Source organism: Crinia signifera, chromosome 4, assembly GCF_055691185.1.
Source record: "Crinia signifera chromosome 4, ASM5569118v1, whole genome shotgun sequence".
Classification (NCBI taxonomy): Eukaryota; Metazoa; Chordata; class Amphibia; order Anura; family Myobatrachidae; genus Crinia; species Crinia signifera.
The window spans coordinates 278,407,292-278,427,087 of NC_139220.1; the positions used below are offsets into that span (position 1 = coordinate 278,407,292).

Consider the following 19,796-nt stretch of genomic DNA (forward strand, 5'->3'; position numbering starts at 1 on the left):
AGAAGCCCACTGGACACTGTTCATTGCTGACAGAATCTAACAGATTTGTGAGGACACAAAGAAAATCAAAACATACACTTTTGTAAATAAAAACGGAAAGATATAGAATGAAAGAAAAAAAATGTTTTCATTTAAACCTACCAATAAATTATTCTTGGGATAGTATCCGAACAGCATAATGTGTCCAATCAAAGATTTTCCATTACACTTCTTAGGTATATATATTTTTTTATTTATTTTAACAAAATAAATAAGATTGAATTATGTCAGTGGCCTCTTTATTATATATATTTGTTTTGCCTGTTTTATTTCAAGGAAAAACTCTTTTCATTGCCTTCCCGCTCCTGTGTGGGGGTCAGAATTTGGCACATGCATTTACAATGGGTCAGCTGTCTTCAATTCAACCAAATGAACATTTATGCTGGGCAAAGGATGCTGGGTAAAGCGGCCATATTTGAATGTTTGTGGATGAGTGACTAACATGTAAATCACTTACTTGCGCATTCAGAAGCTTCAATATTAGCATGGCCGTGGATAAGAAATAGGACGGGAAATAGTGGTTCACCATAAAAATTATATTTAATTGTCCATGAGCTGCACATTGCACGGAAGGCAAATAATTGTTGTCAATGGTTACTAGGTGGCTTGCATTGTTGAAGAAGGTGGCAGATAAAACCTTTTCCCCTTGTATGTACCAAAGTAAAAATAATAAAAGAAGTAAAATGACTAGTTGTTACATTATTGCTGTGTCCAGCAAAGCAGTGTGATTGCTCTCAATAAGTTTATGAATATTCTACAGTGCTTTCTAGAAAATATGGCTAAGGGAGTAATATAATTATTTGGATGCCAAAAAGTGGTTCAATATAATGCGTTTACCTGAATTCACCATACTGTGCATTAAATATATAGATCAGAGGTAAACAACTAGTTGTACCCAATAGGCTGTGAAACTACAAATCCTAGTTGGCCCTGCCATTCTTTGGGCTCATTCTGAGCAGACCTGTTTGCAGTGAGTGGTTATCGACCAATTAATATACAGGACCACAGAAAGGTGGCCTATTGCTGGCCAGATACAGTAACCCAATAACAGCCAAAGAGGCAGAAGTCACCTGATGTGGGAATATATCATCACACTGCTATTTTGAGCCCAGAGGACTCTGTGTTTACTACAGAAGGGTGAAATAAAGCTCGTTACTTGTTTAAAAAGTAGACATGTGCAGCCTGACAGCCATCTTGCAACCGGGATCTAGGCTTGCCCTCAAAGCAACTGCATATCAGGAGCCGGCAGCAATGAAGGGGGTTTTACACCAATCATGTCCCGGTTCTCATTATTTAAGGAATAAAACCAGGGCTCCAGCACAGGTCCTATTTCTATACATATATTATTTAGCTGTACTTTGATTAGCTCTCTTTTTCTTTTTAATAAACGAAACAAAACTGCTTCATTTTGCCCTATTAATGAGATTTAATGGTGGGCGGTTTTCCAGCAGCAAAAAGCCGCTGTATTCATGTCGGTGGCCAAGTGACACGGAGAAGGTTGTCCTCAGTGAGTGTACAGGGATGGACAGTGGGGAGTGCAGATGGAGGGAAGACACTGAGGCCGGACTAAGAGAATTCCTTGTACGAATCCAGGCTGAACGCAGTGTCCAAGAATCGCTTCAGTTCGGTCATGTGGGTTTTCTTGTTGCCAGTGGCTGGAGCAGCTGCAGGGTCACGGCCAGCATACCTGGAGCAATAGAAAGAGATAGGAGGTCTCTAAGCAATGGGTGCATGGCTGCTGTGTGCATACAGCCAGGTCACTCAGGCACAACATGTGCTCGTCACCAATGAGCCTGCTGATACGTCACTGCATTACTTCTAACAACAGGAGCAACTAGTTTGGACTTTTTAATTGTATCCAGAGACAGCCAATAACAATGAACTAGTCACATGACATGACACCTAAGTATTGAGCTAATTATTGGCTGATTTACTCTATGTTACATTAAAAAGATAGCTTAGGTTACTATAATACAGCATGCGTTTCAGGGGGCGCGTTCTGCTACTAATAACGTTTGGGTCGTATCTTAAAAACACACATTTTGTGGTGACAGAAACAGGAAAACATACCCTGCTATTATGATGGCAAAAGGGTAAAACTACAAAGCAAGTCATTTATTTGTCAGCTCTCAGTAAAGCTGCTATGTCATTGGATGCTACTCGCTCCAGGGTGGTTTCTGCTTGGTATGTGCGCAGTATATACTTATACAAAGAGGAAGATGTTAAATGCCAGTGGGCGACACTGTGCTAATGCAGCCACTTAGATGCACATTAATGCACAACAGTAAATGCACTTTCTCTTGAAGTAGATGCTATTTGAAACCTATAAAAGTGCTGGATGTAGGTGGAGAAGCGGCTGCTTACCAGACAGGTTTAGTGCGCTGTATTGTGGTACGTAATCTTGGTTTCACGTAGTCATAGTAACCCTGGTTTTTGTGTTCTTCTTGGCACCAAACAACGTCGGCATTCGGATACTTATTCACCTCCTGCTCCAAAAGGTCAAAGGGGAATGGAGACAGCTAGAGGGGGGTGGAGGGAAAGTGACAGGGATTTATATATTTAAATAACGACCTCAGAGCATGTAACATAGCACATACTACAATACAGATTCCACACACACTAGCTACTAGTATACGTACTAGTATAAGTGGCAATAGCACAGATTATATTAAGCAGCAAATAGTGCTCACCTGCTCCACACGGGTGATGACCACCTCCGATTCCATTCCTCGGTTGCTGCGCTCTTTGGTCAGTTCATAGTACACTTTCCCTGTGCAGAAGAGGATGCGCTTCACCCCAGCAGGATTCTGGGAGGCCGGTCCAGCGTCAGGGATTATTCTCTCAAAGTGAGTGCCTACAGTAATACAATGGAACTTAGTGAGAGATAAAGGGGAGATCAACTACCCATAAAGGTGCTCCCACAACCTAGACACAGACACTAAACAATTAGGTACAATCCGGTGTTTTAAAACAAGATACAATGGAATTTGTTTTTGTAATATATAATCCCATTCCTTTGAGGAAGATATGCAGTGGAGCAGTCTTTGAGGCACCATTGCCGCCATTTCCATAACAACTTATCCCTTTCTTGGCCAATAGGTTTGACCCCATAGACCTAATGCATATGAACTGTAATACTACAGGCTAACACTCGTCTTACACATCAGAAACAAATCACCACATAAAGCCGCAATCCCATGTCTGCCAGGGTCAATCAGTGATAGTCTACAATCTACCCCATGTAGGAAGAGATCACCCGGCCATAATTCTACAAGAAAGTGGTTCTTCCAGTTGAAATCTCTCACCAGAAACAGGAATACAGGAATTAATAATACATGGGCACATACAAAGTATAGCCGGGGTCTTGCCCGCAGTGCTTCTGACAAACACCTAATTGAAGGATGTAATGTAGCTTGCAGGGCAATTTCCTGATTTGCTCTAAAACCTGACATGAGAAGAGTGTTACAAGATCTTCTGTTGTGGTCTTTATAAAACACAGTGGGACACATTTATAAGATGTGAATTCTACATGTGAATACACATCTTAGTAAATTTCCCCCAGTATGTGTGTTAACGAATGTTTGGTCTTTTGACACTGCTTCAGTAGTATGTAGACCTCAACATATATATAGTAGAGACATCCCCGACAGAATAGGGAGACTTCACTTCACCATACTGCATAAGAATAAGGAGACCTCGTCGCATGACCTTCAGTGCAAGGTAGACGTCCCCACACCACAGTGAGGGTAAGTGGGTGTCTGACGGACAAAATCTAGGCTGACAGTCAATAGGTGGTTGACAGTGACAAAATGTAGGCATGGAAAAAGTTGAATTTTTTCCTTATTTTTCATACTTTAACATGGACCCTGATTGCCGGAAGCATGGTGAGTGAAGCGAGCCATGTCAGGGGACGCAGTACACTAATTGGTCACATGGACAACAAATAAAGGCAAAAAACTCATGTCAACCTGTTGCACGTTGAGTTCTTGCTGTCGACGCAATGACTGTCAACTAAGGCAGTGTCTGTGAGCTATACCACACCCCACATCAAGGGGACATGAAAACACACACCTGTGACATTTTTCCAAGTACAAATAATAACAGTAGGTGCAAGGATTTGCAGGTCAAGTATTATATTGCTCTATATCTATATAGACCACAAATACAACTAAAACATGCATACTAGCCATGTCATTGCCTGATGAGGGACATTGCTTCTTACCTGCCAGCATCTCATCAAAATTTGATCTGGCTTCAGGGAGACGAAGAAGGGACTTTGGAGTGAAGATTATCAGCTGTTACACAAAGACAAGAATGGTAAAACAGGGAACAAAAGAGGATCAATAATGGAACTGAAATAACAGAGTAACATTACATACATACACTACTACTGCAGCATATATCACAGGGTTAGTTAAGATATAGGAGAACAAGTAGGAATATTTATAGAACACTTAAGATAAACTGATCACGCATACACACACATGCAAACTGATTCAAAAAACATATAAAGCTGACTGGCTTGAAGTATGGAGCACATACTTCGTAAATGTTACCGGAAGGTATGTACATGCCAAAAAAAAGTTATCTCAAGGCGTATAAACCCTTCAAAGTCTTGTTTAGATGTGACCATTCACACCGTAAGCAATTATTTCTATGCACTTTATTAAGCCCTAAACAGTAACAGATAAGGACATACGGACTACCATACCGGTTTCCGGAAAGGAAGCAGGATCTGTCTGCGGAGAACATGGAAGAAGTTGGCGGGAGTGGAGCAATTCACAACAATCCAGTTACAGTCATACAGCTGGCGGACAGCAAAGTCCTCAGACATTTTCTGGCAAGGAAACAGGCAGAAAACAAAGATCACTCAGGTGCGAAAACCTACACCAACACATAAATGCTTCTTCCTACAACAGTGTATTACTGCAGACTTTATCCTCCTGACATTGCAAATCACTCATTGCAAAATTGTCATACAGGGACCCTCCCAAAATTAGTGCCTTTTATTCCACTAGTGTCATACAGGGCCCACTACCTCTCCCTCTTATTCCAGTAGTGCCACACAGTGCAGCCCATGTTTTTATTCCGGTAGTGTCATACAGGGCCCCCTAACTCTCCTGCGTATTCCTGTAGTGTCATACAGAGCCCCCTACCTCTCCTCCTTATTCCAGTATTGTCAGACAGGGCCCCCTACCTTTCCTTCTTATTCCAGTAGTGTCATACAGGGCGCCCCCTACCTCTCCTCCTTATTCCAGAAGTGTCATACAGAGCCCCCTACCCCTCCTCCTTATTCCAGTAGTGTCATACAGGGCCCCCTACCTCTCCTCCTTATTCCAGTAGTGTCAGACAGGGCCCACTACCTCTCCTCCTTATTCCAGAAGTGTCATACAGAGCCCCCTACCCCTCCTCCTTATTCCAGAAGTGTCATACAGGGCCCCCTTCTTCTCCTTATTCCAGTATTGTCATACAGAGCCCCCTACCTCTCCTCCTTATTCCAGTATTGTCATACAGAGCCCCCTACCCCTCCTGCTTATTCCAGTAGTGTCATACAGGGCCCCCTACCTCTCCTCCTTATTCCAGTAGTGTCATACAGGGCCACCTACCTCTCCTCCTTATTCCAGTAGTGTCATACAGGGCCCCCTACCTCTCCTCCTTATTCCAGTAGTGTCATACAGGGCCACCTACCTCTCCTCCTTATTCCAGTAGTGTCATACAGGGCCCCCTACCTCTCCTCCTTATTCCAGTATTGTCATACAGGGCCACCTACCTCTCCACCTTATTCCAGTAGTGTCATACAGGGCCCCCTACCTCTCCTCCATATTCCAGTAGTGTCATACAGGGCCCCCTACCTCTCCTCCTTATTCCAGTAGTGTCATACAGGGCCCCCTACCTCTCCTCCTTATTCCAGTATTGTCATACAGGGCCACCTACCTCTCCACCTTATTCCAGTAGTGTCATACAGGGCCCCCTACCTCTCCTCCATATTCCAGAAGTGTCATACAGGGCCCCTTACACCTCCTCCTTATTCCAGTAGTGTCATACAGGGCCCCCTACCTCTCCTCCTTATTCCAGTAGTGTCATACAGGGCCACCTACCTCTCCTCCTTATTCCAGTAGTGTCATACAGGGCCACCTACCTCTCCTCCTTATTCCAGAAGTGTCATACAGAGCCCCCTATCCCTCCTCCTTATTCCAGTAGTGTCATACAGGGCCCCCTACCTCTCCTCCTTATTCCAGTAGTGTCATACAGGGCCCCCTACCTCTCCTCCTTATTCCAGTAGTGTCATACAGGGCCCCCTTCTTCTCCTCCTTATTCCAGTATTGTCATACAGGGCCACCTACCTCTCCTCCTTATTCCAGTATTGTCACACAGTGCCCCCCATGGTTTTATTCCAGGAGTGCCATAAAATGACCCGCCCCCCTCTTCATTATTTCAGCAGTGTCACACAGTGCCCCCCATGTAGGACCCCCCTCCTCATTATTTCAGCAGTGTCATTCGTTGCCCTGCCTTCTTATCTCCGCAGTGTCATACAGGTTATTATGTCTACGATGCCGGTATGTCTAATTAGTAACTTACAGGCCACACATCTGGGTCATCATTGCACATCTGCAGGAAGCGTTCAGGTCTAGCAGAGGAATGTTCAGGACCCTGAGGTACAGACACACAAATAGTTACATTTACACACATACTATGTAACTTCATATATGTAATCACATTTACATTCCCAACACCATATCTAGACCGGTCCTGAGAAGCTTCACAGTACATTTCTCAGGCTGGAAAACCTCATGGTGCCAGTCAGACCAAGCATGGCATAGACACAATTATACTTTGTAATGTAGATGTTACAGCATACTTGCCTAACTGACCCTCTCCTTCCGGGAGAAAATGCTCTGTTCCTGGACTTCCCTGGTAATGTAGGATTGCCATCACCTGTGGTGAAACACCTTTCTTATCAATTACCTAGCTCCCCACAGGTGATGGTAATCTTACATTACCAGGGAAGTCCAGGAACAGAGCATTTGCTCCCTCATGGAGAGGGTCAGGTAGGCAAGTATGTGCTACAGTAGCAAGATTAAAACAGGAAGATGGAATCTAGACTATCTATATACATAAAGGTCCATAGACATACAGAATGTACAGAACTATGCCTGCCTTGAAAAAGCTGCCCCCAGTGACAGCGAAACACGTTGGGGATCGAACAGGACCTATAGTAGACACTCTGCCCACCACCTGCTTAATTCTCTGGACTTTGCTTAAACACCTGGAGCATTCGATACCTGGCACTGTGCACTTTATAAAGAGCATCACACAGCCCTTGGACTGGGAGTTACAAAGTGGCTTATCAATTGGAGCATCCACTCCACTGTTACGGAACACGCACTTTAGAGAGGATCCTCTTAAGCCATTGAAGTCTATTGCGGACTGGGATACCTCCAGCGATCCATTGGGATTTCAAATTGGACTCCAGCTACCTCATACTCTCTCCCCTCCAGGTTGAGACACACCAGAGCAGGTTATATCAAACAGGTCCTGTATTGGTTTCAAGTGATATATTGTTTTTATTGGCTTTTTATATATATACCTTTTTTATTGTATGTATATTTTTTTGTGTCATAGAATTACATTTATATATCAATTGGATGAATTCATTAAAATATATGAGCGCTGCAATATTTCTTTTCTTTCTAAGGTTTACCTAAGCCTGTAGGACAAGAGCAGGAGTGCAGAACTATACACAATAGCAGTAGCTGTCATTTTTAGTAATGGATGATCTTCCATATGGATACTGCACAATATATATATATTAAATCAGAGTCAGTAACTTGGTAATGTTGCATCAAATTTCACACAGAGATAACATGCAGAAAGGATTATTCCCTTACCATGCCCTCCATGCCATGGGGTAGTAGCAAGACTATTCCATTCTGTCGCACCCACTTAGCCTGCCCGGGGCAAATGAACTGGTCGATGATACATTGAGCGGTGTTGTGGAAATCTCCAAACTGGGCTTCCCAGAGAACCAGTGCATTGGGACTAGCCATGGCAAACCCAAGCTCAAATCCTGGGGAGACACAGACAGTGGGACTTGATCAGTGATCAGTGTGCACCAGAGCACCACTTACAGAGTACCACCTACTTCTACCCAATAGGACTTGTCCTGTTTGTAGATGCGCTTTCATAATGCGTTTTACACTAACACGGCAAAGATCTACCTGATTTCCAGGGGTTTATTTACTAAGATGCGAGTTCTATTTAAGATGGGATGTTGCCCATAGCAACCAATTGGAATTTACTTATTTATTTAGCACCTTCTATAAGACGATAGAATCTGATAGGTTGCCCATAGCAACGTCCCATCTTCAATAATACTCCCATCTTAGTAAATAAACACTCCTCTGTCCATCAAGCAGCAGAGAATACAGTGTACTATATGCAACGCCCAGTGGCAGAGAATACAGTGTACTATATGCAATGCCCAGTAGCAGAGAATACAGCGTACTATATGCAATGCCCAGTGGCAGAGAATACAGTGTACTATATGCAATGCCCAGTGCAGAGAATACAGTGTACTATATGCAATGCCCAGTGGCAGAGAATACAGTGTACTATATGCAATTCCCAGCAGCAGAGAATACAGTGTACTATATGCAATTCCCAGCAGCAGAGATTACAGCGTACTATATACAATGCCCAGTGGCAGAGAATACAGTGTACTATATGCAATGCCCAGTGGCAGAGAATACAGTGTACTATATGCAATGCCCAGCGGTTGAGAATACAGTGTACTATATGCAATGCCCAGTGGCAGAGAATACAGTGTACTATATGCAATGCCCAGTGGCAGAGAATACAGTATACTATATGCAATGCCTAGTGGCAGAGAATACAGTGTACTATATGCAATGCCCAGCAGTTGAGAATACAGTGTACTATATGCAATGCCCAGCGGTTGAGAATACAGTGTACTATATGCAATGCCCAGTGGCAGAGAATACAGTATACTATATGTAACGCCCAGTGGCAGAGAATACAGTGTACTATATGCAATGCCCAGTGGCAGAGAATACAGTGTACTATATGCAATGCCCAGTGCAGAGAATACAGTGTACTATATGCAATGCCCAGCGGCAGAGAATACAGTGTACTATATGCAATGCCCAGTGCAGAGAATACAGTGTACTATATGCAATGCCCAGCGGCAGAGAATACAGTGTACTATATGCAATGCCCAGTGGCAGAGAATACAGTGTACTATATGCAATGCCCAGCTGCAGAGAATACAGTGTACTATATGCAATGCCCAGCGCAGAGAATACAGTGTACTTTATGCAATGCCCAGCTGCAGAGAATACAGTGTACTATATGCAATGCCCATCTGCAGAGAATACAGTGTACTATATGCAACGCACAGCAGCTTATTTTAACAGTTCCATCGCTACTGCGAGGGTGAGAATTCTGATGCGTTACAACAACACCTGGGAACAAGCATACCCGCACAGTAGCCCATCACGTAGCCTCCGGGTATAGTGCAGGCCTGGCTAACCTGTGGCTCTCCAACTGTTGTGATACTACAAGTCCCAGCATGGATTGCTACTGTTTTGCTAATAGGAAATGCTAACACTGTGGCAAGGCATGCTGGGATGTGTAGTTTTACAACAGCTGGAGAGCTAACCATTATCTGTTGTCTTGTACCAAACCTCAGTAGAGAAATAATGGTCACCCTATTGGCACTATTATACAGTAGATCCTGCTGTAACTTATGGCACTCACCCAGTACGCCATACTCAGACAGCGAGCTGTTGCAGACGGTGTACGGAGCTTGGTTCGCCCACAGATGGTTCATAGGGATACAAGTTCTCTTGTCTACATTTTGGTCATGTAAGACGTGATGACGATGGCTGCAGGACAGACAACACACCCCAAATGTATGAGAGCATATAACTGCGGCAACAGTAATATCCTGCTGCAAATCAACCTTAATGTACATTTTACATCAATGCATTTATCTAATAGCAGACACAACACTGTAACAAACAGATAAAGCACATACATGTACATGGTCAGGCTGGTGCAATACAAGGTGGTAGCCAAACATAAAGAACACTTGGGGAGTGTAGTATTACAGAGGAGAGTGTCTATATAGACAGTGAATAGGTCAACACCAAAAGACTGACAGGATCAAAAGGTCAACATGGGAAGGGTCGACATAAAAAGGTCAATGGGTTAAAATGTTAACACATAAAAAGGTCGACATGGACCCAACACGTAGCTCATAGAACTGTGTGACTCACACATGCAGTATTGTTTTTTTTTTTAATTCATCTTTATTGAGTTTTACATTTAATAACAATATCATAACAAACATCACAAACCTACATATAAAAAACCTGACCAGTTGCAGAGAGAAACATTTTGAGCAATAGTTTCAAGTTAATGAGCCGGACTAACCAAAAACAGCTTAAATACTTTACCGAATCTCCCCAAGCGGAGAGAAAATTAGATCCTATGCAGCCTATAGCGAGTTGATATTAATAACACCGGTATCTCCAGGGAACTACAGCCCCATTCGTTCTTTACCTTTTCTGTTCTCATTTCCTTTCACTTTTCCTCCTTTCCATTCCCCCTTCTTCCTTTCTTTCCTTCCCTACTTACCCTACCTTTCCATCTCCCTTCTCTCCTTTCCTTCTTCCTCTTTCCTATTTTCCCCATTTATAGTGACAGCAAAACATCAAGAATGCTATAGTAGACCCTAACGCACTTTACCCCTATACCGAGGACCACGTATAGACCCTGCCAATTAATCATAGTGACATAATAAGGTACTAAAATACACATATAAACAATAATCATACAACCGTGGTACTCAGTGAAGCTCAAAGTATCATGAGAAAAAAGAAAAAAATCAATCAAATCCGTTTTTAGTGTAAAACATTATATTGGGGAGGGTGTGACAACGAAAGGGGGAAAAAAAAAACAACCTTGAAATCGCGGTGTCGGAATAAATGTAAAATTTTGTGTTTAAGTATTTCCTTCTTTTACAGAGTCACACATGCAGTATTGTAGATTGAATGACAAATCTGCACAATGTAAATTCTGCCTCCCTATTAACACTGTGGGGCCAGCATGTGTAAAATAGTACAGTAAATCAATGGTGCAGCTGACAGGCTATGTGGCTAATGGGGCCTACACATGTAGCGATATGTGTAGATGAGTCGCTGACCATCAATTGATGAAGGCGCACGCATATGTAAGGGTGGTCCAGACCACCTTTACATATGCGTGTAGAATTGCAGGGAATTGGGCTGGCAGCTGACATCCGGTTATGTCAGCTGTCCACCCCCCGAACGTGTGTCACGGGCACATTAGCATGTGTACGGCCAGTGTAATCATGGGAACGGCCATGAAACGCTGGGCGTTCACATATGCTAATGGCGCAGACCAGCACCCAATGCCCCTCTCCACCCCCACCCCATGCTCACAAGGCTGGGTGCGAGCACCCGGTGAACAGACTTTTCTACGAATGTGCACGCACCCAGTATATACACATGCACAGAAATACATCTGCGCATGCGCAAACCATTGGTTCCCGTGCGAATTCGCGGCCGCTGCAAATAAACCAGAATAAGGGTCTATGGTAGCTACGGAGCAGAGGTTCAATCAACACATCAATGTCAGTAGTAAGTTATACAAGCACAGTGCTCTGATCCACCCACACACATATAGGTTAGCCGGCGCGCGCTTCGCAGAGCAGCTTACACAAGATAAGATGCCAGGAGGTACTAAAGCAATCATTAATACATTGCGCTGGAAGCCCGCAGCAGTTGATATTATAGCACAGACTTTTATTCTTTTTCAATTGATATGTATCTTTGTTTTAAATATTTTGCCGTCCTAATTAATCTAATCAAAGTTAAATTTTAATATTGAAGGTGCACCAACAAAATTAAAAAAAATTCTCTCTCCATGTTCATGCCTACCCATTTTTATAGTGGTATCACACCCCATATTCTAATTGCCCATTTACTGATACAAGGCATACTATATTACTAGGGGGTCTCTTGTTGTAGGATATCCTGTGTGATTTGTACCATACCCTCTCCTATTTCCAAGAAAACAAATCATCTCGCCCACTACGGGTATATAGGAAACAGGATACAGTGGTATACAATCCGGGTACAGTATTGTGCATTTGGGGAGGTCTGTGGGCTGAACCAGTATTCTTTGCAGGGCACCAATGATGAGCTGCAGTCCTATAAATGTCGGATCAGACCAACCCTACCTTTTCCTACACATCCAGCCCACACTGCCAATCTAAGAGTAAGGAGAGATTGCCCCAATACCTGAAGGTGCCCCTCTCCACGTCCTGCCCACTCAGACGAATGTGGATGCCTTCCTTTAGGAGGGAACCAAATGCCATATACTCAGCCAGGGCCCAATCAACGGTCCTGTTCTTCACCATTTCTCCTCGAGCTTTCAGTACGCGGCTAAGTCCTGGGGACAGATGGCGTTAGGTTACATGGACATAGAACATTCAAGTGGAGACGCCGCAAGTGAATGCTGAGGGTAAAGCAACATTACCTCCATGAATAGTAAAGTCCTCTACGGGGACAGAGCTGGCCACGTTCCCGATGTGAGACAATTCCTCCTCGCTGAGCCCTGTGGAGGGACAGGTCATGCTGCGAGGCTGCCCATCCAGAGTGAAGAAACCTGCAGCACAACAGACGACAATGGTACCACAATCCTAACAGGATCTAACTGGGCAGAAGCTGTAATACCCACCAGGCCATGGGGAGTCCAGCCAATGCTTAATGTGAAGGATCTTCTCATCCTTGGAGCGTGTGAGAGCCTCCTCGCAAATCTTGTCATACTTCGCTATCTCCTCCTGTTATATAAAGACTTTATTACAGCAATGTGCCTCACCCTATGCAGCAACATGCAGCTGTTACTGTACACTACAAATTTACATGGTTTTGTCTAGTACACTGCAGAGCCCTTTACCTCGTACTCGAGCTGGTTGACCACTCCCTGCGATACCAGAGTCTCTGCATATTTCTGCAGTACCGTCTTCTGTTTGCGGATCTGTTTGTACATTAGAGGCTGTGTAAACATGGGCTCATCCATCTCATTGTGTCCATTCCGGCGGTAGCACACCTGCAGAGGACAAAAGACAGGTGTGGAACACAGATAGGAATTGCTGACATTAGCACATACGCATATACGCATATCGTGGAGTCCTTTTACACACCACATGTCTGTCTGTTTGCTCACTGACTGCACTATCATGTGGGAAATGTGCACTGGGATTGAAAGATTAGAAAAGTCAAATTTACTTACCATATGGACTGTCCCTTATTAAAGGTCCACTAAAAACCAAAATGGGTTTATATACACCAAATAAAGATTTAAGTCAACTGTTCCTAGGCGATCTCTCATTAATAAGCCTGTGCGATGCACATGTATCCACAGGCCATTTCCTCTATCCAGCATCCTCTTTCCCTCTCCTTCATTAGGCTGCACCTATGACCTGTAATGTTTCCTGTCACTGCTGCACTCACCAGCCTACATCAGCTGAAACAGACCTCATGACCATAAATCACTCTCTTATGACCTCTTTCTAAACGCCCTCTTCATTTTTCTTTATAAATCAATGGTTATTGGCATTCACAAATAGATATAAGCAATACAAACATTGTCCACACAACTATAACATGAATGCAGTTTCTTCTAGCAAAATACAAAAGAGAAGAAAAATATTAACTAGAAAAAACATATGAAAAGGGCACAAGAGGGGAAAAAATAATAAATTGGAATGTTTGGGAGAAAGGATGGGAGGCAAGGTTTAGGAAAATGATTCGAAGTGAATAAAGCCATCACTAGTCTATGATCTGATCCTGGGGTCTTACAGGGAGGTGTAAAAAAAATGGTCAACTATGGCTGCCTCAGAACCCTTAGCTGAGAGAGCTTTCCCAGCCAATCAGTGGCTGCCTGAATGTGAGGTTCTGTCTCAGCCAATCAGAGGGCCACCCAGTGTTTTGAAATGTTTTTTTTTTTTGGTACTTGTTTCCTAGCACGGCCACAATCTTGTGGATCGTGTACCTTTAAGTTAAGGTACACGATCCACACGATGGACCCGATTTCCTTTGAAATCAGGTCCATTTTGCCGGCAAAGGTACAAAATCGGGGGGCATCGCGTCGGTCGGGACCATTAACATTGGTCCCGACGCGACCGACGCGATGCCCCCGATTTCCCCATAGGCTTCAATGTTAAAATATTTTTTAACATTGAAATCGTGAGGATCGCGTCGGTCTTGTGCCATTATAATGGCACAAGATGAGATGGACTTGATTAAGTCCATCTCACCTTTAAAAAAATGTGAAAAATGTGAAATGGGCCAATATGACCCATTTCACATTATAGATGTCCCCGTCGTCACCCCACGATAGACGCCAACCCGAAGCGTGGCGAGCGCAGCGAGCCCGCGAGGGGCGGCGGTGCGCGTCCTCCGACCTTTTAATTCCCCTACTATCCACGTCGGCGTGGAGTTGAGAATAGAATAGTGTGGCGAGCGCAGCGAGCCACCGAGCCCGAAGCGTGGCGAGCCCCGCGAGGGGACGCGTATAACTTCACAGGTATACGCGTCCGCTCGCCACGCTTCGGGCTCGGTGGCTCGCTGCGCTCGCCACACTATTCTATTCTCAACTCCACGCCGACGTGGATAGTAGGGGAATGAAAAGGTCGGAGGACGCGCACCGCCGCCCCTCGCGGGCTCGCTGCGCTCGCCACGCTTCGGGTTGGCGTCTATCGTGGGGTAGGGTTTACGTCGTTAAATTTGGGGGTCTAGGGAATATTTTACATTGAATCCAATGTAAAATCGGGTCCCAGGGACCCGATTTACATTTTATTCAATCAAAAAATCGGGTCGGTCGCGTCGATCGCATGCGACCAAATCGCATGCGATGCGATCGACCCGATTTTTCCGACACGACCACCCCGATGTAAATCGGTGTGGCCGTGCTAGGAAACAAGTACCTTTTTTTTTTTTTATTCTACCACCGACTACCGCTGCATGCTTTGCAATGTCGCATCCGATTGCACAAGTGCATGGGCACCATTAGATCCACCTTAGTGTTGGTAACCACCTCTCCACCCTGTCTACAGAACATTTCCTGTGCTGCTACCCACATAGGTAATTATCTACAACACACAAATACAATCTTCCACAATCTTAAAATTCCAATCTCTCTGAAACCCCATATTTGTGCCTACCACATTCTCATCTATACTAATGCCCCCTCACAACTGCACCAAGTCACCTCTCTTCTCCAAACTCCTATTTCAGCATAGCCACTCCTACCATGGCAATGATAAGTAACCACTACTCCCTACCCTTTTCTGATCTGTATTTAGCTTTTCCACCTGTATGTCCTCTGACCCAATGTTCGAACTGCGGAGTCTTATAAATAACAGAATAGAGGACAGTCATAAGCACAGAAAAGGTAAATACAATATCTAAAGTTGTCCTGGCATTGAATCTTTTTATTACAAAAAATGAGGGGGGGAAATTGTCTTTTCACGTTTTAACTGTCATTGGGGTTGTTTGAATATTAAAAAAACGAGTTTGGTAACCAAGATTATAAGAGAGACTTATTTCTTTGTGTGGTTTGTAGTATAACTACTAGGTTAGGGTCATTGTTTGGGCCTGGCCAGAGCAATCCGCACACTGTATAGATAGTAATTGATAATATCACGTCGGAGCCTTCAGTATTAGTTGTAGAACTGGGTAACGCCTTCAAGGTTTCCAGAAATGAACTGATCCCTGTCCAGGACAGAACGTCTCTTAGAACATGAGATATAAGTAGCAGTGCACAGTACTGCCATTGCAGATAAAACGCACAATCATTAACACAGCAATAATTCCAACAGTCATCCAAGATGCAGTGCAAAGTCACCTTGCAGTGCAGACAGCCAGTAACTGTTCTGTGCAGGCAGGAAACCATAGGACCACAGAAGTAATGGCACAGTAATGCTGTGTACACACGGTTCGATTCAGTATCATTTTCGATTGCACTATATAGTCCAAATCGAATCGAAAATGACACGGAATCAAATAGTGTTTAGCTGCATTCGATCCTGATGCACGGCTCCGTGGCATCGGGATCGAAAGCAGAAATAAGTGGCAGGCAAGTCTATTTCTGCTTTGATCTTCAGATTGAATGCAGTTCCATGCTGCTCAATGCAGCGGTTCCCAATTCCTCCTCCCTCCTATCAGATGCCGGCACCTGTCCATATCAAATCGGTATTGCCGGCCGCCGGGATTTAATTGTGTGTACATGGCATTAAGTCCAATTTTCACAAGCCCACAATAGAAAATCCTAGTTCACAACGAAAACCTCCCCCATAAATGTGGATGAATTTGAACAGTTGGATGTGGGAGAGCCACGTACCAGGTCCACCACCACGTCCTTGTGAAACGTGTTTCTCCATTCCGCAGCCACGTTACACACATACACGACAGCCTCAGGGTCATCAGCGTTGACATGAAAGATTGGGGCGTTGACAACCCTGGCCACGTCTGTTGGGTAAGGAGAGGAGCGTGCCATTCGGGGGTCAGTGGTAAAACCAATCTGAGGATGTAGATATACAGTGTTAGGAGGTAAAGAAGTCCAGGTACATATAAAATAACATGGCAGATTCAGAAAGACCACAAGCAGGTAAAGCTACAGGAATAAGGCAGTGGAAAGAGCAATCTATGGGACTGGTGAATAGTGCTTGAAGCTACTAACAAACTTAAACAATACAGTGATGAGTATTTTCCAAAAAGTGATTCACATACAAACTGGACCTCCTGCAGCAAAGTTAGAGAGCATGCTATTCCTAAGCCTGTTGTTGCTGGGTTTTGCCTTTCAAATGACAAATATGAATCAATGGTTCTTTACTTTCCTGATATGTTACTGAATAAGCCTGAATGACTGGTTTTAACTAGAGCTTCTGCCCAATCTCCTATGTCCCTAAGAACTCCTGCTCAACACCACACACAGAGGTGAACAGCAAATAAAAAGCACATAACTTATGCAACATGCAGTGCCTGCAGAATGGCCAGGCAGCCTCGTACCTGGTTGTTGGCCACCACATGCACAGTGCCGTGTGTAGTGTAAGACGGGAGATCACTCAAGTGGAAGGTCTCATACACAATCCCTTGTCCAGCGAATGCAGCGTCTCCGTGTATAAGGACAGACATTACCTGTATGACCAGAGATAGGAAACATCTCAGCACGAGGATTCAGACACCTACAACTCGTACTTACCTCCTCCACCCACTGCTCCTCACCTTTTTACCCTCCGTATCACCACCATAGAACTGCTCGGCTTTGGTTTTGCCCTGGACGATAGGGTCACAAGCCTCAAGATGGGAAGGGTTGGCCACCAGAGACAGGGTGATGTTCCTCTCGGATACCCTGTTTATCCTTCTGTGGTACATTCCCAGGTGGTACTTAACGTCACCAGATCCCTAGAGCAGAAACGTGAGCATATCATACTCCTTCCTGCTTATGTCATAGTTTTATAATATAACGACACGTTCCCATGTTTACAGGCAAAATCAGCATTTACAGAACGCACCTCATCTGCAGCTTCCAGCTTGGAGTCAAACTGACAAAAAATCTGCTCCAACTCTTTCCTTATAACATTGGCCAAGACATTAAGACGACCTCTGTAGAGAATGGAAAAGGCGTCATATGAATGCATGCCTGGGAACACTAGGCACAGGGAGTTATGACTGCAGACAATGGAGTCAGAACATTTGTGCGGTGAAAGACGACCATAAGGACCAATGAGAGTTGGTTACACACGCAGATCACATAGATCATCAGTACCTGTGTGGCATTCCCATGATTACATAATCTACACCATTCTCACTGGATTTATCAATGATGGTTTTCAGGGCCGGTATTAGGACTTCACAGCCTTCTAGTCCAAATCGCTTCTCAGAAGACCACTTACGGTGGAGGAACTCCTCAAACCTGCATACAAGAATTACAATTATACTACGGTGTTTGCACACAAAGACTAGGAAATACTAGGAGGAAACTATAAGCCAGATAGGAGGCACTGTGGCCAATATGTAATCTCCCAGTATCAGTACCACTATGTATTACTGCCATATACTACTATAACAAAAATAAATGTACTCAAAAAAGCAAGCAATTATCTGCATGTGATAACAGTATAAAGTTACAATATGGAGTATAAACAGCTAATTTTCCCAAATCACAAATATGACCTGTAGAGCATAAAAGAGGGGACCTTTCTCGCCCCTTCTATCCTCCCTCACCACTTACTTTATATGAAGCTATGACACGTTTTCATTTCCTCCCATGCCACATATTTTCTTATTTTCAAGCCATACACTATTTAGCCTGTTTTATCTAAACGTCAACCAAAAAGATATCACAAATCCCTTTGATTCTGATATTCGTACTAAAACACACCCCATATCTACTATATACGCCCGTATCCGTTCTGAATAAGATCCTGAGACAGATATCCCAGCACTCACTAAACAGGCCTCACAGACCCCCACTCTTGATCCTGATGCCAACATACATTTTTACTAAACCTTAAAAACTTAGCCCGGCTAGTTCTTATCAAGAAATTCTCTACAACATTTTTCATTGGGCTTTTTTCTCCCCCAAGAGATGTTATTTAATGGGCACTGCTGAGAGGTCTGATCACTCAAAATGGCACGCACCCGAAGCTGATCTCTTTCACCGTCTCTGGGACTGCTCCCATATAACAAGCCTTTGGTATATACTACGGTCTCTTTGAAGTTATCATTTTAAGTTATGGGCATTATTTGGCCACATAGCTGATCAACCTTCAAACATGATATAAAAAATAAATAAATGACCATGCTCATCTCAGCAGTAGGCAAGAAATCAATCCTTCAACAACGAATTCATGATTCTGCACCTTCACTAGATATGGCGACTTCAAGGTTACTTTTTCTATTTACCATGGACTGGTTGGAAACCTCATTGAACAGAGAATCTTTAACCCCAGCATTGTTTAAATGGTGGGACAAATATAGTCAAACCTTGCCATCTCAAAGTAAGCGTGCAATTCAAACTGGTTTCCAATCTACCTCATGGTATACTCTCCGACTTCTACAAATCAAACCTCCTGCCGTCCTTTGACCCTACTTTTTTACTTTACCCCATTTCTTTCTTTATCTTTCTATGCTCCCTTACTCCCCTATCTTTATTTCTTGCTGGACGGCTGGATCGGTCCATGAATGGGTGGATGGCTCTGGTTTGAGAGCGAACAACGGTTTTATTGTTTACTTATTTCATTGTTTGATTGTTTTTCTTGATCTGATTTTGTTTTGATTTTATGTTGTTTAATTACGGTGGTTGTTTCTTTTATGGTTTTTTTACATCGTGATGATTTCATGGTCAAATCATACTTTATCTTTATATGCATTTTTTTTTACTTTTTATGACACTGTGATATTGAAAGACATGCTCCCTTTATTATTTTATTGCCATAGAAGATACATCATAAAGTCCCGTCATGCCTTGCCACAGTTTTGCTATTAGGGAATGCTAAAACTATGGCAAGGCATGCTGGGATGTGTAGTTTAACAACAGCTGGAGGGCCACAGTTTGGAAATAGCTGATGAAAATATTGGAAAATTGTGGTTTGTGCCTCATTTGTATTGCCATACTATTCATTGCTCCATTTCTACTGTACA

General features: G+C 43.6%; 1 protein-coding gene across 2 annotated transcripts in view; it reads right to left on the reverse strand.

Annotated features, from left to right (window-relative positions):
* Window positions 1–261: 261 nt before the first annotated feature.
* Window positions 262–19,796, reverse strand: part of OGDH (oxoglutarate dehydrogenase) — a 53,403-nt gene continuing 33,868 nt past the window's right edge. For both annotated transcript variants that reach the window (XM_083184709.1, XM_083184710.1), the window contains exons 7-23: window positions 17,920–18,066; window positions 17,666–17,756; window positions 17,376–17,555; window positions 17,160–17,288; window positions 16,492–16,671; window positions 13,045–13,197; window positions 12,826–12,928; window positions 12,625–12,753; window positions 12,387–12,537; window positions 9,817–9,944; window positions 7,929–8,107; window positions 6,619–6,690; window positions 4,751–4,876; window positions 4,262–4,334; window positions 2,730–2,893; window positions 2,404–2,558; window positions 262–1,726 (exon numbers count right to left, since the gene is read on the reverse strand). In XM_083184709.1, coding sequence (XP_083040835.1) covers window positions 1,606–1,726; window positions 2,404–2,558; window positions 2,730–2,893; window positions 4,262–4,334; window positions 4,751–4,876; window positions 6,619–6,690; window positions 7,929–8,107; window positions 9,817–9,944; window positions 12,387–12,537; window positions 12,625–12,753; window positions 12,826–12,928; window positions 13,045–13,197; window positions 16,492–16,671; window positions 17,160–17,288; window positions 17,376–17,555; window positions 17,666–17,756; window positions 17,920–18,066 — 2,281 coding nt within the window. In that variant the 3' untranslated portion in view covers window positions 262–1,605. The remainder of the gene's footprint in view (window positions 1,727–2,403; window positions 2,559–2,729; window positions 2,894–4,261; window positions 4,335–4,750; window positions 4,877–6,618; window positions 6,691–7,928; window positions 8,108–9,816; window positions 9,945–12,386; window positions 12,538–12,624; window positions 12,754–12,825; window positions 12,929–13,044; window positions 13,198–16,491; window positions 16,672–17,159; window positions 17,289–17,375; window positions 17,556–17,665; window positions 17,757–17,919; window positions 18,067–19,796) is intronic.